Source organism: Artibeus jamaicensis, unplaced genomic scaffold (genome assembly GCF_021234435.1).
Source record: "Artibeus jamaicensis isolate MK-2021 breed Jamaican fruit bat unplaced genomic scaffold, CSHL_Jam_final contig_444, whole genome shotgun sequence".
In the NCBI taxonomy this organism is placed as follows: domain Eukaryota; kingdom Metazoa; phylum Chordata; class Mammalia; order Chiroptera; family Phyllostomidae; genus Artibeus; species Artibeus jamaicensis.
The window spans coordinates 2082097-2103854 of NW_026521831.1; the positions used below are offsets into that span (position 1 = coordinate 2082097).

Consider the following 21758-nt stretch of genomic DNA (forward strand, 5'->3'; position numbering starts at 1 on the left):
AAAGCAGGGGCTGGCGCAGGCCTGGCCCCAAACCTGGTGGGGGAGGGGGGCTCCCTTTCCTCTGCTGGTTGTAATCTCACCGGTTCGGCACTTTTGCCTGAACTCGGCCTTGGAGAGTACCGAGCACTCCCAGGGTGTGTTCCCTTGGAGATCACACTTGTCGCTTTGGGCTCGTCAAAGGGATGCGGGTGCCAGCAGAGCCTGTCCTGGCCGCAGCAGAAGGAAATAAAAACGAGGCGCAGGGTTGCAGCCCCAGTTCAGGTGCCCTGCGGGGACGGGGCCCCCGGGGGTCGTGCTCTGCCTCTGCGTGGGGCTGGGCAGGGAGCCGTTTCCGTGTTTCCAGAGGATGTCTGGGGAGGGGGAGGGGACAGGCCCTCGCTGCCCTGTGACCAGAGAGCCCTGCCCCTCTGTGGCCATCCCCCCAACCCCTGGAGCCCCCGTCAGATCCAGGGGTGTCTTACGAAGTCCTCCAACCGGTCGAGGCCGAGCCAGAGATGAGGGGACTGCGTGCGGTGGGGTGTCCTGGGGCAGAAATGGGACTTGAGGGGAAAACAAATCCGAATGAACTGTAGACTTCAGTTAACACTAAAGAAGCAGGTGGCGCTTCGCTGGGAGCCTTTCTGGCTTTAAAATGCTGATGTGAGTTGTACGCTGTGAGGGTGATTTCGGGTCCGGTTTGCTTCCCAGGCCTGAGAACTGGGGATCTGAGGAGCCTCTTTTGGAAGCCCCAGCTCATTGGGCAGAGCCTGTCTCAGGCGGTGCGTTTTGTGATGGGCACTTTCCCACAGGGTCTCGAGAGTGTCCCCTGGGTTCCTGGACACTGAGGGACATGAAGCTGCACAGAAATTGGTTGAGTCTCGTCTGTGCTCTGACTGGGGCTTGAACCTGCAACCTGGGCGTAGCAGGGCGGCACTGCAACCCAGTGAGCTACCTGGCACGACTTGTTTGTTTTCAGAGTGGATGTTCTCTGCTCTTTGGGTGTATAGTTTTTTATTTTATTTATTTATTTATTTATTTTTAAAGATTTTATTTATTTATCTTTAGAGGGGAAAGGAAGGAGAGAGGGAGAGAACTGGCCTGCAACCCAGGCATGTGCCCTGACTGGGAATCGAACCGTGGTTGCTTGGTTCCCAGGCCCGCGCTCAATCCACTGAGCTACACCAGCCAGGAGTTTTTTTAAAAAGTTGTTTTTAACAACTTCAAACTTTGTAGGAAAAGCTCTCAGTTTATGTCACTGGGCAAGTCCAGCCCCAGCCTGGGCTTAAACTTCTGCCTCTGCTAAAACACAAGACAAGGCAGGAGGACATCTGAGCTGGATGTGCCCCCCTCTGCACCAGAATGTTCTAGAACTTTCAGTGTGGATGAATGAGGGGCCTTGCCCGGTGAGGGGCTTTCCCCACGCAGAGGTGTCATTGTGGCTGCTGCCTTTGGGTTTCTGAAAAAGCATCCGAAGGTCCCTGGACCTGTCTCACTGGTGTGGACACGGTCAGGTTCCCCCTTGGCGCCCAGCTCTGACCTCTGACAGATGTGTCCTGTGGAGCCACGCTCCCACTGAGCTCCCTCCTGCCTTTTGTGGTCAGCCCCGCACCCCACCCTTTGTGACCGCCTACCTGTGCTGTGTCCCCCCGCAGCCTGGATGTGTTTCGGTGCAGTGACAAGTGCACCCCCAGCCCTGAGCCATGGCTAGTCTGAGGGGCAGCCGACCCTGTTGCATCCGGGCAGCGCTCAGTGCCACCAGCACCAGGGCTGGCTTCTGGAAGAGGCGGAGAAATGTGCTCCATCGCCTCAAGGTGCTTCCTGCTCGGAGGTCGGAGGTCGGGGTGGGGGGAGCACCCTGTGTGCCCGAGACCAGGAACCCCGCCCTGGCCGGACCCTCCTTGGATAAATAAGCGCCGGTGGTTCTTGGTATCATCCTTACAGCGTTTCTCTTCCCCAAGTCAGAGGCATACAGATCTCTGTCCTCAGGAGTCTGTCTCCTGGTTAAGAAAACATGGAAGAGTTGCTCTTCCTGGCAGCCTGGGTTTCCTGGGGAGGGTTCTAGACATCGGGTGCCTGGCCGTTCTGGCCCTGAGCCTCTGTGCCAGGAGGAAGGAGGACCTGGCTCTGCACAGCGTTCCGCCTCCGGGTCCAGACAAGGGCCAGGCTGCGCGTGGGGCCAAGGGGTCCTTCCTGCCACTTCCCGAGGAGCCACCCACCCAGCCCCTGCCTGCTTCTCTGGTTCCTGGGGGCCCAGCTGTGCATTTCAGTCCCTCGACCAAAGCTCTGTGGAGTCTGCTCCTGCACAGGCTCCAAGAATCGGGTCCTCATCACCCCGCACCCGGCCAGGGCCACCGTCCTCCCAGGGCCTGGGGTGGCGGGGACCGCTGCACGGGCAGTGGGTGCCCTGGCATCTGCATCCCTGGGGAGAGAGGGTTCTTCAAGCCTGTTTCCCCCAGGCCGGTCCCAAGAGGAGCCACGTGGGCTCGGCCGAAGGCGTCTGGAGAGAGGTGGGTGAGAATGAGCCAGTGGCCACTCTTGTATAGGGGATGGTGGGGCCGTCCTGAAACCCGGTCCCCTGGGGGCTCAGGGGCACTCAACCTGTCAGTTCCTAGATCTGCACGCTGGTCTGGAGGACACCCCCGCTCCTCTGGCCTACAGCCTCAAGGACTGGCCTCTGGGGGACCTGACCCGTCACCGGCCTTCACACGCACTAAAGCCCAGGAGTCAAGGCCACCTGGAAGACTCTCTCTGGTCGCACGTGCCCGGCCTCCCTGTGAGAGCTGCCGGCGGGGCCCTGGCGCCCCTGGGGGCCGATGATGTGGACATGCAGCCCGTGGAGGGCGATGGCCCAGGGGTGATGGAGGGAGCCTGGGGGCCCCTCCTCCCTGCCGGGGAGTCCCTGGAGCCTGGCCGGCGCGTGCAGGGCGGTACCCGAGTGTCACGGCAGCCGCCCAGACTCGGGAGTGAGAGGGACAAGGGGCACAGGCTCCCCCTGTCCAAGAGGAAACTGGAGCTCCTTCTTTCAGAGCCCGAGAAGAGGAAGAGGAAGAGGCAGCCCTAGACCTGGGTGAGTGGGCAGCTGAGAGGGGCGGCGCGGGAGGGACACTGCGCTGCAGCTGCCTGAGCAGAGTGGGGCACGGCTTTGGTGCCCCCCCATCTCACGGCGCATCTCCCCTCCTCACAGGCCCACACCTTGAGCACCACGTGGCCCTGCCCTCCGCTCCCCACTGGCCACAGCCCCAGCCCACGCTAGTCCTGGTTCCAATAAACGGGGGCCCTCCCGAGACCCCCTCATCCCTGACGGCTGGGGGTGCACGGGCGTGGGGGTCGGCGCCTCTCCTCGGGTGGATGCTGGTGGTGTGTGCGGTGCAGCAGGTCCCTCGGGCCAGTGCTTTGTGTCCCCACCCATCCCCTATCTTCTGCCAGTGAGGACAGGTAGGGTTGTGGCCAGTGTCCAACTTCACCCTCAGCTACAGGGTGAGTGGTGGTCCCAGCAGAGGGATCCCCCTCAGACACCGCGGATGGAGTCAGGAAGGGGCCTGGGGGGAGTGAAGCTTGAGGGGCCCCACCGGGTGTGGTCCTCTCGGGGGTTAGGTTGGGAGGCAAGTAGGCACCTTGGGGTTCCCTGCTGGGTCCTGGTGGCCGACACCCAGGGGCCGGCCGGGGTCTCCGAGGAGCCTGCTGCCCCTGCTTGGGCCCGGCTGCGGCAGGCGCTGGCCCCACGGGGCACAGCCGCACGTCCCTCCCTGCTGGGCCTCCCCCACCTCCCGCGCACCAGTGGGCGCGTCTGCGTGTCTGGGGCCCCACCTGGTGCCACGCCAGCCTGTCCTCCACCGGGACCCGCACCCCTCTCGGGGTGGGCCTGAGGGGGCCAGGCGGCCTCCGCCTCCTTGGGGACAAGCCTGCTGCGCCGCCAGGGCCCCTGCTGCACAGACGCTGAGAGTCCCCACAGACTGGGGCAGGGCTGCGTGGACAGCGGGCAGTTTTCAACGGAACACAGCTGTGTGACCAGTCAGGCCTCCTGCACCTCGGAAGGAACCTTCCAGAAGGGATGAGGTGGGCTCTGGCTCTAGTCTTGGCCTGGAGATGCAGGGCCTGGCAGCTACACAGAAGCTGGGGTTGGGGTCAGGGCTTGAGCGTCCAGGCAGGACACGGACCGAGGGTCCCAGGCTCTCGGGCACGTGAGTTTTATTGTGGGGCTTGCGCCTCCCCGCCAACCTGGGAGTTAATGCTCACGAGGTGCGGGGCCCCACCTGCCTCGTCCTGTGAAGGTGAACACCACTCAGCACGCCAGCCGCCTCCACCCGCTGCCCCTCCAGGGTCTGCAGGAACCGGGTGCAGGGCGAGGGCGCCGCACCCTCCCCAGGCCCCGGGCACTGAGACGGAGGAGGGGAAGCGGGTCATGCTTAGTGTTTTATTTCATAAAACAAGCCACGCCCTCGCCCCTCCAAACACGAGCTGGGTCCTTCCACGTCCCAGCCGGCGGCCTCGCGCTCCACCAGCCTCCAACCGAGGACTGGGCTTGCACAAGCCACACCTTCCCGCGGCCGCGAGACTCAAGGAAGTTAGCGTCGCCTCCACCCCACAGAGGGGAGCCACGACGTGTGGTCTCACTCCGTGCACAGGACCGCGACGCCGCGCTCGTAGAAGCTGCGAGGGTCCTCCTTGGTGGCGATTTCAAAGTCCACCGTGAAGATGAGGTCTGCCCGGGTGAAGTTCAGGTAGACAGGTAACGTCACCTGCGAGGGAAAGGGCAGAAGGTGCAGCTGAGGGCACCACCGCGAACGGGGCGCCGAGCTGGGGGAAGGGGTTGGTGTGGGGCGGTTGCTCCTGGGACACGGGGGACTCTAGGTGCAAGTCCCCTGTGGCCCGGTCACAGACGCAGACCCGCGGTATCTCCCTGACCACAGAGGACGGGAGGCGCCACCTACCACGTTAGCCTTCTTCTCTGCATTGGTCTGCTTGACCCAGCGCAGCTGCGTGAGCGGCAGGGCCGTGGAGATGGCGTTGGAGAGCGAGAGCTTGTTGTTGCCGCACGTGGCACCCTGCAGCTTCAGGCCTGGGGGGGGCAGGGCGGGGTGCACCGTCAGGGGAGCCGCCGCCACACTCCAGGGCCAGGCGCTGGGGAGGGCAGCTGCGTTGGTGGGCTGGGCCGCAGCCCCGACTCACCCGTGACTCCAAAGCTGCAGGCGTCAAGGGCGGCGTTCTGCAGGGTGGTGACGCTGACCTCCAGGCAGAGCTCCTCCAGGGACCAGCTGTTGGCCTGGGCCACGTACTGCCTGGTGGCGGTGATGTACGCCTCGGGCACAAACAGGCCACCCAGGCACACGTGGATGTTCTGTGGGGAGAGGGCGGCGGTGAGGGGTGGGCCCCATGCGCCCTCCCGGGTCAGACCCGGGCCTCTGACCCCCGGCGGCGGCTGCTCCTGAGCCTGGCACCGCTGCCAGCCCTTCCCAGGCTGCTCAGGGGCGTGGGCACCACCTTCAGCTCCTTGGCACCGCCCGATGCAGCTGCCAGTGAGATGTTCTGCAGCTGTTTGATCCTCTCGCTGAAGTCAGACACCCACTGGATGACCGTCATGCCCGCGGGCACCGTGTAGTGGGACCAGCTCCGTGGCAAGATCCCTGCAGGGAGAGAGCCCAGGCTGGAGCGTCAGCCCCCACAGACCCCGGCACAGACTGGGCACCTGCCGGCACTCAGCCACGGCCTGCGTGTGCCCAGAGGTGTATGCTCCACCCCCAGTCCGTCTAGTGTGACTGGTGGGGCAGGGCGGGAGCACATGACCACCCCAGAGGACACCACAGTGACAGCCTCTTGTCACACAGCTCTGTGGCAGTGACTCTGTCACTGTGCTTCCTGCTCTTGGCGTTGAAGAGACACACCTGGGGCCACCCTGTGCCTATGGACTCAGGTCCCCTCCCCACCCCGTCCTGCCTCCATCTGTAAATAGTTTAGAAGTTGCACAAAGGTGTCAGTAATGGCACCGAAGCAGCACTAGATGAACAGATTCCTCCAGGCATTTCTGAGGTGGCCCCAGGCGAGGGGCTCAGGGGCGGAGAGGGCACCTTTCACCAGCTCGTTGATGAGCGTGCGCAGGTAGTTGGTCTGCTTCTTCTTCCCTTCGCACACTTGGACGACGTCGGTGAGGTCCTGGCGCACGTCCTGCAGCAGCTTGGCGCCCATCTTCACTTCCCTCTCAAAGAAGCGGAACAGAGGGTCCTGTGGTAGTTCGAAGGGAAGGCCAGGGTCAAGGGCGGAGGGCTGAGCCAAAGCCCCTTCTCTGGAGCAGCCTGACCCACAGGCCTCTGGAGCCCAGAACCCACAGCGCTGTCCAGGGCTCCCGGTTGCCCTGAGCACTGCCTGGGACCCGGCCCCCATGAGGCTGGTCGGGCCTGCCGACCGACAGCAGCCCGGACGGCACGTAAAGAGGGCTGGAGGGTTGTGTCCACGGCTCTGGGCAGATGGACAGCGTCCCAGACACTTCTGGGCCGGTTCTTGGGGGCCAGCCTTCCTGCCGGGCACCGGCCTGTGCAGTGCTCCCCAGCCCCTTCCTGCTAAGAGCCCCGGGGCCCTGGGACAGCCTGCCCGGCCACCTTGATGTTCTCCACCGTCCGTCGGAGGTGGCTCAACGTCTGGGGCACCAGGTGCAGCCAGTTGGAGGCGGTGGTGTGCAGCGTCCGCATCCAGGCCGGGCGCCCGTCGGACGTGGAGTCCACCCGCGCCTTCCTCTCAGTCTCCGCGTAGGCCAGGTCGTCCTCGTCCTCCAGCATCTGCATTTTCAGCATCTTGCTGATCATGTCTACACCTGGTGGGGGAGGGGGCAGGGTCAGAGGAAGAGAGGGCTCAGACCGAGGGCCACAGAACGCGGTACCGCGAGGAACCGACCGGGTGGGTTTCCAAAGCACAGAGAGGCGGACGCAAAAGACAAAGTACCCCCAGACGAAGTCATGCCTGCCAGGACTGGGGGGCTCCCGGGAGACCCCGCGCTGAGTAGTGTGGGACTGGGAGCCGCCGAGGGGGTGGCTGGATGGGCCCCGGGCCCCAGGCAGGGAGGCCGTCCGCACTGGAGCTCTGTGGCCACTTCCCGCTGGGGCCGCAGGGAACCACACGGTCACCACCCTGTGCCTGTCTCAGGACTGGAGGACTGAGGGCCCAGTTCTTTTCATTTTTATTTACTTTTAGAGAGAGGGGAAAGAGAAAGGGAGAGAGAGAAACATCCACGTGTGGTTGCCTTGCACTGGGGACCTGGCTCGCAACCCAGGCATGTGCCCTGACTAGAAATCGAACCAGCGACCCTTTGGTTCAAAGGCCCGTGCTCAATCCACTGAGCCACCCCAGCCAGGGCCAGTTCTCCCCCAGCCCAGTCCTCACCGGAGGGCAGTTTTTCATCACTTGTAGAGAGAAATGGATTGGTTGCCTCCCATGTTGTGCCCCGACTGGGAATCAAACCTGCAACCTTTCAGCTATGGGACATCTCCAACACACTGACCCACCCTCTAGGGTGAGGACCGGGTTCTTGAGCAGCGCTGCCACGTGCAGTGGACTACGAGGTCAGCTCCCCACGGCCAGACCCACGTGGGCTCCAGCCCCAGGGCCTCCCCCTTGGCACAAGGCCGCCTGCGCTGTTCAGAAGGGTGGGGTGAGGTGTCTCGCGCGTGACGGGCTCGGACCACAGTCACTGTAGCGCTTCGGGGCGTCCACAGGGACCCTGACACCACCGCCCTTGCATGGGGGAGGGCAGGGCGGGGGCACCGGGGGTGGCAGCGCACGTAAATACCCTCAACGACCCCGCACAGTCCTGGGCTGCACAACAGGCTGTGCCCCCGATGGAGGCCCCGCAGCGTATGATGGAGCTGAGAACTCCCGCCGCTCAGCGACCCGGCAGCAGCTGAGAGGCGGCGCCTGTGCGAGATGAGGCTGGGGTGGCAGATGCACTGTGAGGCCGCGGCGGGGCGGCGTCACGTACAGCATCACGCGGGGCTCCGCGGCATGCGGGCTCGCTGCGCTGCGCTGCTTGCTGCCATTCCCAGGCACCACCCTACCCTGTGGGCCTGCCAGGCGGGCAGCACCCCCGACGCCTGCGTCCGCCCCATCTCCCGTGGCCGCGCTTCTCTCCTGCTGTCCGCGCAGCAGCCCGGGGGTGCAGCAGCCCGGACCACCCTGTGCCAGCGCGGGGACACACAAGGTTTGCACGAGGAAGCTCCTAGTGCTCCATCTCTTGGTGCACAGCCCTGGACGGCCTGTGAGACCGCTCTTCCCCACCCCCAGACCTGCTCAGTGCGCTGGCCTCACTCACTCTGTTGTGGGTCTGTGGGGCCACTGCCACCCGCGGTGGGGCCCCAGCTGACCTGCCTGCAGGCTTCAAAGAGCAGCCCCCCAAGTGGCCACTCTTCGCAGAGCCAAGGGCCAGCCTGATGGGACCCTGGTCCTGCCAGGCCCAGTCCTGTCGGCCAGCACACGAGTTCGGGCCGACCCCAGTTTCCTCCTGCGCCTCTTTCCCAGCAAGAGCAGTCGGGTTCCACCAGCGGTTCTCACACCTGGGTATCAGCCACCAGGCGGCCTCACTGAACCAGATGGCTGAGCCCCCCCCCGCGCCCCAGGCCTGAGCCAGGCGTGCTGGGGTGGGGCCTGAGCACCTGCCTTTCTGAGTTTCCAGGTGAAGCTGACACTGCAGCTCTACAGATCACCTTCCCAGAGCCGCTGGACTGGGTGGCTTATTGATAAAAACACCTGGTGGGCAAAAAGACAAGTTCTAGAAAAACCACTCCAGCCCTGGCTGGCGTGGCTCAGTGGGCTGACCACTGGTCTGTGCACTGAAATGTCGCTGGTTCGATTCCTGGTCAGGACGCAGGCCTGGGTTGGGGGCCAGGTCCCTGGTTGCAGGTGCGTGAGAGGCAACAATCGATGTCTCTCTCCTTCTTCCCCGTTCTTTCCCCTCTCTCAAAAATAAAGTCTTAAAAGAAAAAATCCAGATCCTGGCTGGGCAGCCCAGTTGGTTAGAGTGTCTGGATACACCACGGTTGAGGGTTCGATCCCCCTTCAGGGCACATGCAAGAACCAAGCAATGAACACAGAACAACAAACCCACATCCATCTCTTTCCCCCTTCCTCTCTCTGTACAATCAAAAACTTCAAAAAAATTCCGACAAGAAACTAATTTTAAAACATCACCGAACAACCCAGGGCACCGAAGAGCCCTGCATCTTCCAAGGCTAAGAAGACCACGTTATTTCTGAATGTAAGACAACAAGCTTTTCTGCAGGGGCGTCAGGCCTCCTGCTACCGCTGGACGCAGACCGAGGAAGAGCTCCAACCGGGGACAGATCTCAGCTGTCCCTGGGAGCAGGGCCGGGCCAGGGCGGCCGGCAGGGCACTCACCCTGCGTGGTGAGCAGCACCCGCTCCGCGTTGTTGGGCAGGCCCAGCCAGGACGGTGTCTGCGTGTCGGGCAGCAGCTCCACCCACTGCACGAACTCCTCTCGCCTGGAAAACCCATGCGTGGGAAGAGCGTCAGCGTGCAGGCGGAGACGCCCGGCGTCCGGACCGTGCTGGGCAGGGGACGCGGGCTCCTACCTGATGCCGTCCGGCATTTGAATGTCTTTATGCCCGTCCACCTTGCAGGCCAGCTTGAACTCGCTGTCGAAGCTCTTGGTCGTGAACAGGCGCTCCAGGAAGGTGCTGAGCAGACGCTGGTCGAACTCGTTGTCCACGCGCCCGCCGTAGATGGACTGGGCCATCAGGGTCTTCAGCGCAGACCACGGGATCTTGTCCGGGGAGATGTTCTGCCTGCCCTGGGGGAGGGAGGGCTGGTTCGTGGGTGGGGTGGGGCCGGCACTTCCGCCCCCCGGGTCACTCCCACCGTCACCTGTGGAAGCTGCTACCACAGCCACGACAGGTCTCGGCGCCCCCCCACCTCTGACGAGGCGCAGCCCACACCTGCCTTTGCCGTGTCGTCCAGCCACGTGTCCACCGTGTCGCAGGCTGACCGCAGGTCAGACTCCCCGAACTCGTACTTCTTCGACCAGCCCAGGGGCGCGTACCGCAAGCGCTCCTGGATGACGGCGTGGAACCAGGCCAGCAGGAAGTACAAGCGGGCGCGCTCGTTGGGCGACTGTGGGGAGAGCCAGCGCGCGGTCACCCACGGGCAGTGCCCTCTGTCTGAGACTGGGGGGGCGGCAGAGCAGCCCGAGTCTCAGGGCCGCGGGGCCGAGAGCTCCTGCGGCTGCTGGCACTGCCGAGGTCGTCGCTCAGCCAACAGGAAACTCTCCGGGAGACAACTTCCCTCCGAGTGCCAGGAAGGCGCCTCGTAAGCACAGCTAAGCCTCGGCAGCTCGAGTCTGGGCTGCACAGGCCTCACACGTGGGCGTTCCCTTTTCTACTGTGTGTGCCATTCCAGTTGCCCGAAAGTTTCCCCCTTGTTCCTTTTGCGACTTTTTTCCAGCAACCACACGTCAGCCCTTCGTGCCACTGGGTTTTGTACTGCGGATGCTGAAGGCTGACTGTGCGCACCGTCCTGTGCCGTTTTAAACAGAGGGCGTGAGCGCCGTGGACTCTGGTGTTCACGGGGGACCTGGGACCGGTCTCCTGCAGACACGAGGGTCGGCAGGAAAGTTTCTGGGGAGTCGGAAGTCACGGGTGGATTTCGGATGGCACGGAGGTCGTGTGCCGAGGGTCAACCTCGGAAGCTAAGCGCCCTCCTGCCCACGGGCCTCGGTCTCTGCTCTGAGCCCAGGCCGCCCGGAGGGTTCCCGACGGCCGGGATGCCGGACCGGAGCTGAGCTTCGCTGCAGACACGTCACAGCCCTGTGCCAAAGCCGTGTGCGTGGGCTTCCCAACCTCTCACGGGGAGGATGCCCTGACGGCAGTTGGGCGCAGCAGGCCGCCCCGGGCGCGGTCCTTACCTTGCAAATCCGGGAGACCGGGATGCTGCTGAACGTCCTCAGCATGTTGGCCTTCACACCAGGGGGCGGCTCAAACACGAAGATGCGGCCTGCTCGGAGCAGGTTCACGGGCACCTGCGGAGACGGGGCCCCCATCACTGCTCTGGGTCTGGGCGCTGTGGCTCAGTGCCACCCCGGGCCCCGCGTCTCGCCCGGCCGCCCACCTTGGGGTTGATCTCCATGGTGAGGAAGAGCCTGAAGCAGGCGTGCGGCTGCAGCGAGTGCAGCTTCTTCTCCAGCTGCATCAGCCACCCCGGGGCCAGGTGCACGTTCTTCAGCATCACCCACCTGCAGGCACGGGGAGAGCCACAGTCCCGCTCAGGTCCCGTCGGGAGCTCCCGGGGGCCAAGCTCCCCAAGCAAACGGGACAGGCCTACCTGCCCGACTTCACGGCTGTGTTTATCGCCTTGTCTGCCTGGTTGAAGCCTTCTGCCGAGCCTGGGGCCAGAAAGCCGGGAGTCAGCGCGGCAGGCTCGACCCCGTGACCTCTGTGGGGCTCAGCCCAAGGCCAGCAGCCCTCTTACCGATTGCGATGGATGTGATCTGCGTGTTCTGCTCAGCAGCGAGGTCTTCCACATGCCCGCTGGCATCGTACCCAGGCACTGAGCACATGAGGACGGGTGTGTTTGGCTTCACCTGCAGAGCGAGAAGCTGGGACTCAGCGAGAGCACCCCAGCCGACAGCGGGGTCCCGTGTGGAAGGGGGGGCACGTCGGCGCACCTCCGTGTCCACGATGTGGGTGAGGTCGAGCGGCTGCTCCATGATGGACATGAAGGACTCCCCGAGGTTGGTGGAGACGAACGCGTGGGCCATGGCCAGCAGGCGGTCGGGGCGGAAGGCCTGGATCAGGAGCAGCCGGTGGACGGCTTGCCCGATGGGAGCTGCGAAGAGGCCGCGGGAGCGTTGGGGGGCTGGTGACGGCACGGGCCGGGAGCTGCCCCCCACTGCCTCTGGTCCACTCTGCCCCCCGCTGTCCTCAGTGGACCCCCGGACACACCCACAACGAGGTGTTTGCAGATGCGATTGTGAACGATCCCACGGATACCCACTCACGGCTCACAGACCACCCGCTCTCCGAGACGTCTGCAGAGGACAGCAGGCGTCCCCAACCCACCCTGACTGGTCTGAGGCCTCAGGGCACACACTGCACAGCAGCCCAGGTGCCCCAGGTGCTGTGCAGGAATCTCCCTATCGTCTCTCCTTCCATCTTTAAGCCCGAATTGAAACAGGAATTGGCAAGTGTTTGCTCTCCCACTTCTTTTTTTTTTTTAATTTTTAAAGGTTTTATTTATTTATCTTTAGAGGGGAAGGAGAGAGGAAGAGAAACATCAATGTATGGTTGCCTTTCATGTGCCCCCTACTGGGGACCTGGCCTGCAACCCAGGCATGTGCTCTGACTGGGAACTGAACCACAATCCTGTGGTTCGCAGGCCTGTGCTCAATCCACTGAGCTACACCAGCCAGGGCTGCTCTCCCACTTCTAAGCCAGCTCCCGCAGCTTCAGTGTGGGCACGCCCCTCTCAGGGGCAGTGACGGTGTTTGGCAGCGGCCCTTTCCCCGGCAGCAAAGCCCAGAACGGGGACCACAGGAGGGCCTGACGGGGGCTCACTTGAGGGGGTTTCTTCACTCCAGAGGTAGGGCACCGTCTGCTCTGGGGAGCTGCTGTCCAGCCAGATGCCAAATTGCTGTGGACACAACAGCAGAGCGTCACCTCGGAGCAGGGCCCGTGCCCGCGGGTCCAGGGTGGCCCGGGAATCGGACGTTTGACGCAAGTGCACAGACGTGAGGCTCTGGGTTTACGGGACACACAGGGCCCTGCGGCCGACCTCCCGAGGAGGGACGCCCAGGACAGCACCCACCTCGTCGGCCTGAACCTTCGCGATCAGATCCTTGAACGCGGGGAGACAGCTCAGCCTCACGACCGCTTCGGCCTGCTCCACGGTCAGGCCCGGGATGGTGGGCATCGAGCCGGCCGCGAGGACGATCTCCTTCCCTCTGAGGAAGTGCTGGAATTCGGCATCGTAGGTGGGCTCCCTGGGAAGGGGCGAGGGGCCGGGAGGATCTCTTAGACTCGTTCTACTGTCATGAGAACTTACAGAGGGAAAAAAGAGAATATCCTGCCCTGGCTGGTGTGGCTCAGTGAGTGCTGGCCTGTGAACCAAAGGGTCAAGGGCTCGATCCCTAGTCAGGGCACAGGCCTGGGTTGCAGGCCAGGTCCCCAGCAGGGGGTGCGCGAGAGGCACCCACACATTGATGTTTCTCTGCCTCCCTTCCCCCCTCTCTAAAAATAAATAAAATCTTAAAAAAAAAAAAAAAAAAAAAGAGTTCCCCCTAACCTGAAACACCCCTGTGCAACCTACAGAATGCCCCGCCCCAGGACGGGTGGGCAGGGCACCCGACATTACCCGACTGCGCCCTTCAGCTTGATCCTCGCCAGCAGCATGGCGAAGGTGATGTGGTCCTGGTGCAGCATGCCCCTGGCCACCCGGTTAAAGGCCACCTGGGGACCAAAGCAGGAGACACCGCCGCTCAGAGAAACGCCTGTGCACGCCACCCCCGCCCCAGGGCCCACAGCGCACCTGGAAGAGGTCCTTCGTGATGACAGAGAGGCGCTGCGTGTGGTCCGTGACACCCTTCAGGTTTGGGTTCTCGTACAGGACGTTGTGGTAGATGTCCAGGAAAAACTGGAGCGAGTACTGGTACAGGAAGTGGATCTGAGGGGCAGCGACGCGGCCGTGAGCACCTGCCTGTTAGCACCTGTCCGGCCCCGCACTGCCCCCACCCCCCCGCAGTCACCTGCTTCAGGGACTCCATGGTGAAGTAGATGCTGCTGCAGGCGGTGGACAGTGGCAGGTACTGCTGGGACACGGTCTCCACTTCCTGCATGACGATGTCGGTCTCCTCCACCTTGCGTGTCACCTCGGCGGCCTCGCGCTTGAGGTTCTCCAGCGTCGTTATGATCGTGTCATCGTCCAGGATGCGCCCCTTGACCTCGTTCAGGGCTTGCAGCAGCGACTTCTCCAGCTGCCGCAGGCGCAGCTGGAACTCCCCTGAAGCGGCCGAGGCCCGGAGTCAGCCGTGGCGCGCACTTCCGTCCCACAGGGTGTGCCTGGCCCCTCACCCGCTCGCAGCACCTAGACCCCCAGACCCGGCTGCGCACCTTGGAGTTTCAGAAGGTCGGACCGCTTCTCGTCCACGTCGGGCCTCTCGGCTTTCAGTACCTCGTTCAGACACTGGCTTTGTAGACTGCTCCGGGTGACCGTGAAGTTGACGAAGGTGACCCGGGAACAGAGGTCTGGTGGGAACTCCACCTGCCGGAAGGGGGACGGGATGGTCCGCGTCGTCACGTCAGCCCACCACCCAACATGCCACATTCTCACACACAAAGGCCTCGTTCTTACCGTCGGGTCACGGGTGGACAGGAAGATGACGAACGACGGGGACAAGTCAATGTCCTGGTCACCGAGGGTAATCAGCACTCTCCCCCCCGTGCGCCGCACCTCACGGTTCAGCACTGGGTTCAAGACCGGATCGTAGCTTTCCACGTCCTGCAGACACACGGGGTTTGGGGCGGTTCACATCATGGGCACCCTGGTGACAGACGGGACCTCGCCGGGCCCCCTGCTCCACAGAGACCCCCTGCCCAGAAGCCCTGGCCACCCAGGCATCCATGTGTGATAAGTATGTGATCACTTTCACTAAAAATTACCAAGAAATTTCACCCTGGCTGGTGTGGCTCAGTGGATTGAGTACTGGCCTGTGAACCAAAGGGTCGCTGGTTTGATCCCAGTCAGGGCACATGCCTGGGTTGCAGGCTGGGTCTCCAGTGGGGGCACACGAGAGGCAACCACATACTGATATTTCTCTCCTCCCTTCCCTCTTTCTAAAAAAAAAGAATGACTAAAAAACCCCATTCCTCAGTCACATGAGCCAGAGAACGCTGCACAGATCAGAGAATGCTTCTACCATGGCAGAAAGTTCCAGGCGACACTGAGGATCCAAACTCAGTGTGACTTTAAGTACAAACACCGCTTTGGTCGTATTTGTTTCACACAGGCCTCAAGTGCTCCCCTCACTTTAGCACACGGGGCCCTAGAAGCTGAAGCACCTCCGTGTCCGTCACTGAGCGCGCTCTTGCGCCAGCAGTGTCAGAGAGCACTAGAGGCAAGCGCACTTGGGAGCAGGGTTTGCAGAGCTCGGAGGCGCACGGACCTGCACCAGGAGGGGGTTCCCGAAGCGCAGGGCGCTCTCCAGGTTCTTCCTGAAGGCGTCGTCCAAGAAGCTGGTCCGAGTGATCTTGCGGTCCTTGTATTCGTTCATGATGAACTCCGTGGCCTGCCCGGACGGATCGATGATGAGCGGGTACCTGAGGGCGGGGTGGAAGAAGGGTTGTGGAAGGCAGCGTGAAGCACACAGGTGGGGATGGGGGCAGGTGCTGAGCCCCTGTGCAGAACTGCCCGCCCCCCCAATCAAGGAGTGACTGAGATGGGCCACCGCATGCCCCCACGGATGGGCACGCACCTGTTGAAGCGCTTCAGCATGATGGCGTTCTCCGTGCACAGGTCGTCAGCGGGCAGGGAGCTGGCCTGCCAGCGGAGGCGCTCGTCGGCGTTGGACAGGTACTCCGTCCTGGCGATGTCTGTGCGGAACTGAGGGGTGGGGCGCAGCAGAGGTGGCGGTGGGGCGGGGGTGGGAATACTTCCAGTGTCCCGTGGCCGTCCCCCTTTCGCCCCTGCGCGCCGCTCCCCAGAGGCGGTACCTGGATGTTGGCCTGCTGCAAGTGATGGGACCACGTGGTGAACAAGTTCTGCCGCATCTGCTGGTCGAAGTACCCGGCATAGGCGATGAACGCGGCTGACAGGAGGCAGTCCCCAGCGATGGTCGACATCTGGTTTTTGAAAGTCTCGCTCGTTTTTTCCCACCGCTCGCGTTCGGCCGACAGACTCTTCAGGAGAGCAGTGCTCCGGTTCACCTGGAAGGGAAGGCCAGCGGGATGGGCGCCAGGAGGTGGGATGCGCGCCAGGAGGCGGGATGGGCGCCAGGAGGCAGGCGCCGTTTCTCCGGCCGGCACCGCACGGGCGCGCTGGGAGACGGGGTTCCCGGCACTCACTTTTGCTTCGACGGCAGCCAGGTCCGCCTTGATGGCCTGGGCCTCGGAGATGAGCACCGCGTACTCCTCCTTGTAGCGGGCGATGCTGGCCTCCAGGTCGCGGATCATCTGCTCCACCTCGTTGGCCTTCTTCTGGTTGTCCTTGGCGTCGTCCTCCAGCTTCTGCAGCTCGTTGCGCAGGGGCTCCACGCGCTTCAGCATGTCCGCGTAGTTGAGCTGAGCGGGCGGACGGGGCTCTTACTCCAAGGGCCCGCAGGGACCACGCGCGGGCAGGGCCGCGGCCACGCTCCTTACCTGTGCGATCGCCCACTTCACCATCGGGCCGCAGGCCAGGGAAGCCCGGTTCACGATTTCGTAGTTGTAGCTCGGGTTGGACATGTAGTTCTTCTTCATCTTCTCCCGTATGGCGTCGCTGCAACAGAGGTGCTCTGTCAGCACACGCCAGGCAAAAGGAGGCGCAGCTTTCGGACGATCGGACTGCAGAGGCCAGTTCCCACCTGCTGCCCAGTGACCAGGGAGGATGAGCCACACCAACCCGAGTTCCAGGGGACGCGGCTGCCAAGGACTCTGACCACCCCCTCCCCGGACAGTAGACAGACCGGGCCCCGGCTGGGCTGCAGCAGGACTCAGCTCGCAGGGGCGCAGGTCAGGATGCCACCGCCCGGAACTTGGGAGGAAGCCCGACTGCTTCTTGTGACCGCCCCCAGCAGCCCCACCTGATCTCCTCTGCGGAGAAGTTGACGATGGTGGGGATGAAGTTCTCCCGCATGATGATGGAGCGGATCTGCTTCCAGTCCGTCGTGCTCTCGCCGAGCAGCAGGCAGATGGACTCGAGCGCCAGCTTCACGGCGGCGGGCGGGTTGGCCATGGACCGCACCTCCACCAGGTGCTGCTTCTTTATGGACTTCACGGCTGCGGGTGGGGGAGGGAGACGGCGCGGTGCTGAGGAGGGAGCCGGACCCCAGCCAGGCGCCCCGACTGCAGTCGCCCCAGAACGGAGGCCGCAGCCCAGGGGCGGGCGTGTTTCTGTGGCGAGACCCCCGGATCGGCTTCCGTCTGTAGGAGAATCCTGACGACCTCGCCACACACGAAGCACACACTGCAGCGTTTTGCAATGAGCGGCACGTCTCCTTGAAAAGTGCCTCACGAAGCCTCCAGAAACCCTCGAAAGTACTTTTAAGTGAAGAAACACGGCAACCCAGCACAGCCGGGGGCTGAGCACCGCGTGTGTGCTTTTCCTACGACTCACGGCTGCCTTCAACCGGCCGATCGGACGTTGCCCGGCTGGCACTGACTGCCCTCACACAGCGGAAAGGGCATCCCTCCCGAACGGGGGTGGGGACACCAGGTTCCCCTCTGACTCCAACCACAGGCAACGGCCTGCGGAGTCTGGATGCTGCCCTTTGATTCATCTCAGAAGCGACCGGCTGGCCACTCTCAGAAGTGACCACAAGAGGGCAACACTGTGCACTTCAGAGTATTTCCTGCTGAAATTCACTCAGGGATCATCAAAAACATTTGTGTCCCGTGAAGCTAATGTTGTCAGTTCTCCCGAGGAAAGGGCCTCGCCGTGGTGGCAGCAGACCAGCTCCTCAGTAACCGTGCCTGCGGGGACGCGGACACGCCGGAGCCTGCAGGGGTCCTACCGTTCTGGGCCTCGATGACGGCGGGCTCCACCTTGTCCAGGTCCTCCTTGACGCGCATCTGCTTGTCTGCGATCACCTCCTGCTGCTTGTGCAGCTGCTCCTGGATCTCCTGGCTCATGACCTGGAGGGGAGGAGGCTCGGCTGGGAGTGAGCAGGTTACCCTGCTGACGCCCCCCCCCAGGTGCTGACCCCAGGAGCCCCTGCGGCTCCGGAAGCTGGCCAGACCCCACTTCCCACCCTCCCCAGAGACAGAGAACCCAGCTCGGTGGGCCGTGGGGCCCGAAGCGAAAGGCGCACCTTCTTCTTTTCCGCCTCTTGCTGGTCCTTCACCATCTTCTTCAGCTTGTCGTTGGCCGCCGCGTTCTTCACCTCCAGCTCTTGGCTCTTTATCCTCAAGTCACGGCGAAGCTCTTCCACCTGAAGATCGAGTGCATTCAGAAAAGGGGGCCACAAATTACTGATGACCCCAGGCTGTGATTTTCAACCGCGCTGCAAGCATTTTGAAAACACGCGACATCTGGCCACTCAGTCAGGGCCCTGACTGCTTTTCCCCCAGACAGCCTGATGAGACGTGACAACAGCCAACTTGAAATTACACTTATTCTGTTGGCCAGACTGGCCAAAAGCAGAATACGTTTTCTGGTGCGCAGCAGGACCGCGGCCACTCGTCCACGTGTGCCGGGAGACAGGCGGCTGAGAAGCGCGGCCTGAGGCCCCTGCAGCCCGCCCCAACGGCTGCCGCCACGCTGACTGGCACCTGGTCGACCGTCTCCTTGATTTTCCTGAGCCCGACGTTCAGGTGCATCTGCTGCTCCTCCAGCTCGCTGCGTTTCTCGTGGAACAGGTTGGCGTAGTGGTTGATGAAGTCCAGGTAGTGGCGGGGCGTGACGGCCATCGTCCTGCCTCCCCGCTTGGCTAGCCGGGCGTTGGCCTGTGAGGACAGGGAGAGTGTGCCCTGGGACTTAACCTGCCACCTGCAATGGCAGGGGCCCCGCCCCCTCCTGGGTCCATTACACTGACACTTCCTCCCCAAACTTGTCCAAGACGAGGAAGGTGGTCACGGCCACCCCAGCAGTGTGCTTCCCAGGGACAGGCAATCACAAAGTAGACATTGTTGAGTGATTGTAACTTTTATCTCCTTTACTGTCTACTGCTTATTTGCTTTTCTTAACAAATATTTTACTTATGCCTAGAGAAGGAAGAGAAACACTGATGTGCAAGAGAAACATGGATCAGTTGCTTCTCACACACCTTCAACTGGGGACCAGCCCGCAACCCAGGCCTGTGCCCTGACTGGCATTGAACCAGCGACCTTCTGCTCTGTGGGACAATGTCCGGTCCACTAAGCCACACCGGCCAGGGTGACGGCTTATTTGCAATGGACACCAAGACCAGAAATCAGGCAGCAGGCGAGGCCGCTGAGGCTCCGTCATCAGCTGCTCTGGCCCCCCTGCCAGAGGGGACATGGGAGGCAGGGTATGCGCCGCCGCCAGTGGGGAGCCAGGGCTGGACTACGTTCCAGGCGCGTCGGGGTGGCCTGCGGGTGTGGTGGGGCAGGGCAGAGTGGACAGGACTCCCACAAGCCCGGAGAGGTTTCTACAAGCTTTGCAAATGGAAGCAGCCTGGACTCTCGTCTCAGGGTCAAGAGCGAGGGCCAGCAGCCAATGACGGCAGATGAGACCCTTCCACCACGTGCTCTGTCCACGAGGCTGAGGGTGGCACAGTGCGTCCACTTGTCTGCACGCAGCTGCGAGCGGGGCCTGGGGCTGGGCCAGGGACCTGTCTGCCCGGAATGGGCGAAACTTTCACTGCCTGGACCTTCAGAAAAAAAGCGTGCGGGCCCCTGGTCGAGGTGAGCACGGGAACCCCACAGGGCGACCGTGGGCAGTGAGCAGGGAAGGCCGGACAGAGGTAGAACCAGGACAGTGAACACAAAGGTGCAGGGACACAAAGGCTGAGACGTCACCGACAGAAGTCAGGCCACAGGAGGGAACGTTAGTGTTGGCACAGCGCCAGAGGCGAAGCGCCCGGGGTCTTCTCGGTGACCCACCTGGTGGAGAGTCTGGTGAACAAACACGCAGCTGTTCACGATGGCTTCCCGGTGTGACGGCGGCTGTGGCAGTTTGTCATACACGACCGGCATGTAATCGGGCACGATGTAGTTTGGCTTCTCCAGGTCCATTTTACTGGTGAACTCTTTGCCAACTTGATAGAGCGCTTCCGTGGACCAGTCCCCAAACCAGTTCAACACACACCTGCAGAAGGCGACCGTGTCTCAGCACCAGCGGCGCGCAGGGCGGGCCGGGCTGGCCAGAAGGAAGCCTGGGTGTGGGCCACGTACCTGTTGAAAAGGGCCGGGGAGGTGGCCGCGCGGTCCTTGAGCCCCTCGGAGGAGGGGTTCATGGTGAAGACGACGTGCAGGTTGCGGATGACCTGGCTGGCGAACCACTTGTACAGCTCCTCGTGCGAGTCCAGCATCAGGCCCTCCTTCTGGGCCCCCTCCTTGCACTGGGTCATCAGCGTGGCGTACTCGTCTCCCTCGAAGAGACCAGGGACCTAGGGCGTGAGACAGCACCATGCCCGACTGGCCCTCACGGGGGCCACGGACATGCCACCCCCGGCAAAGGTCCTGAGTTACCTCTCCGTTGGCCAGAAGCGTGTTCATTCGCTCCAGAAACCCGGAGTCCAGCACGTTGGACTCGTCCATGATGAAGGCTATCTTTTCGTTTTTGCAGCCCGAGCGTCTCAGCACCGTCCGCAGGTCCTCGTCGAAGTCCTCCCCCGTGTACTTCCTGTGCACCTGCAGCAGCAGCCGCGGGTGAGGCGCCTTGCAGTCCTGGGGCCACGTGCAGGACTCAAGGCCTCCAGCAGGGAGCGGGAGAGAGGCAACCCACCTTGATCTGGTAGACACTCAGACCGTTCATCCAGGCCACGAACCGGGACAGGGTGGTTTTCCCCGCGCCGCTGACACCGATCAGGAGCAAGTGGCCTTGGGGTTGGCGGAATATCCTGACAGGGCACCAGAAAGGGCACATTGCAGGGCTTTCGTGCTGCAGCCCCCTGGGGACACACGCGTCCCGGACTATCCCAGGGTCTCGTGTACAACGGGCTGTGACTCGAATCCACGAGGCCCAGGGGACGCAGAGCTCAGGAAGGCATGGCCCTGCCCCTCAGACACTCGGACAGCACCAGGGAGGCCGGTCTGGCAGCCAGGGGAGGGCTGTCATCACGGCAGCTGTGCAGAGCTGCGAGGGACCGGGGAGGTCTGCTTGGTGGACAAGTTTGGGACAGAAGAGCTGGACTTAAAAAGAAGAGGGGGACCTGCCTGGCAGGGAGGGCTGAGGCCGATCAGGACACAGGCATGGGGCCCGCCGCCCCGCCCCCACCCCGGGACCGGCGGGTGGCGCGCCGTGGCGACAGGAGGCCCACCGGTCGATGCGGAGCACGTGGTCCAGCACTTCATTGAACAGGACCAGGGGGACGTCCAGCTCCTCCTCGTAGAAGACCCTCAGCCTCGCTTTGACGTAGTCCCGCAGCTCCTCCTGGTCCACCGGGACGTAGTCCTGCGGGGGCCGCGCACCACCAAGGAGGGGTCTGTCAGCTGTCAGAGCCGGTCGGCACCACCCCCAGCCTGGGCCGCTGCCCCCGCCTCCCTCCGTCAGACTGGGGACTTCACGGTCCCTGTGTCAGGGGCACCTGCCCAGAGAAATGCGCATCCGCATGGTAGCCCACAAAAACGTCCACCTCCTGGCTACACTGGACACCCCCGCCTTTCTCACTGCACGGAACGTTCTCACACGTCGTTCACGATCGCCCCATGTTCAGCCGGAGGAAAACAGGAGTAAGCCTCCCGGCCACACTCGGGGCATTTCCTCCCCGTGTCCCCAGCGGCGGCAGCTGGTCTGACTAGCAGGCCTGCGGGAAAGGCAGCGTGGCCACACGGGGGGTGCGCACCTTGGACAGCCAGTTGCTGTACAGGATGGGCCGGCTCATGGCCTTCTCCTTGTCGATGTTGGGGAAGTGCTTCAGAGCCACCATGTCGATGTTCTCGTCCGTCCAGCGCCTCTCCTCATCCTCCACAAGC

At 63.0% G+C, this 21758-nt stretch overlaps 1 protein-coding gene across 1 annotated transcript in view; it reads right to left on the reverse strand.

Annotated features, from left to right (window-relative positions):
- Positions 1-4379: 4379 nt before the first annotated feature.
- The window catches only part of DYNC1H1 (dynein cytoplasmic 1 heavy chain 1), a 59185-nt gene continuing 41806 nt past the window's right edge, over positions 4380-21758 (reverse strand). The window contains exons 43-78 of the mRNA XM_037130347.2: positions 21629-21758; positions 21104-21237; positions 20569-20683; positions 20313-20474; positions 20016-20230; positions 19725-19929; positions 18432-18605; positions 17972-18091; positions 17675-17795; positions 16745-16940; positions 16323-16440; positions 16029-16244; positions 15678-15890; positions 15440-15567; positions 15131-15284; positions 14320-14466; positions 14079-14229; positions 13715-13968; positions 13498-13632; positions 13324-13418; positions 12778-12952; positions 12528-12603; positions 11639-11799; positions 11443-11554; positions 11296-11356; positions 11083-11206; positions 10880-10993; positions 9919-10089; positions 9552-9769; positions 9358-9461; positions 6573-6784; positions 6045-6198; positions 5461-5603; positions 5149-5317; positions 4911-5038; positions 4380-4718 (exon numbers count right to left, since the gene is read on the reverse strand). Coding sequence (XP_036986242.2) covers positions 4590-4718; positions 4911-5038; positions 5149-5317; positions 5461-5603; positions 6045-6198; positions 6573-6784; positions 9358-9461; positions 9552-9769; positions 9919-10089; positions 10880-10993; positions 11083-11206; positions 11296-11356; positions 11443-11554; positions 11639-11799; positions 12528-12603; positions 12778-12952; positions 13324-13418; positions 13498-13632; positions 13715-13968; positions 14079-14229; positions 14320-14466; positions 15131-15284; positions 15440-15567; positions 15678-15890; positions 16029-16244; positions 16323-16440; positions 16745-16940; positions 17675-17795; positions 17972-18091; positions 18432-18605; positions 19725-19929; positions 20016-20230; positions 20313-20474; positions 20569-20683; positions 21104-21237; positions 21629-21758 — 5434 coding nt within the window. The 3' untranslated portion in view covers positions 4380-4589. The remainder of the gene's footprint in view (positions 4719-4910; positions 5039-5148; positions 5318-5460; positions 5604-6044; positions 6199-6572; positions 6785-9357; positions 9462-9551; positions 9770-9918; positions 10090-10879; positions 10994-11082; positions 11207-11295; positions 11357-11442; positions 11555-11638; positions 11800-12527; positions 12604-12777; positions 12953-13323; positions 13419-13497; positions 13633-13714; positions 13969-14078; positions 14230-14319; positions 14467-15130; positions 15285-15439; positions 15568-15677; positions 15891-16028; positions 16245-16322; positions 16441-16744; positions 16941-17674; positions 17796-17971; positions 18092-18431; positions 18606-19724; positions 19930-20015; positions 20231-20312; positions 20475-20568; positions 20684-21103; positions 21238-21628) is intronic.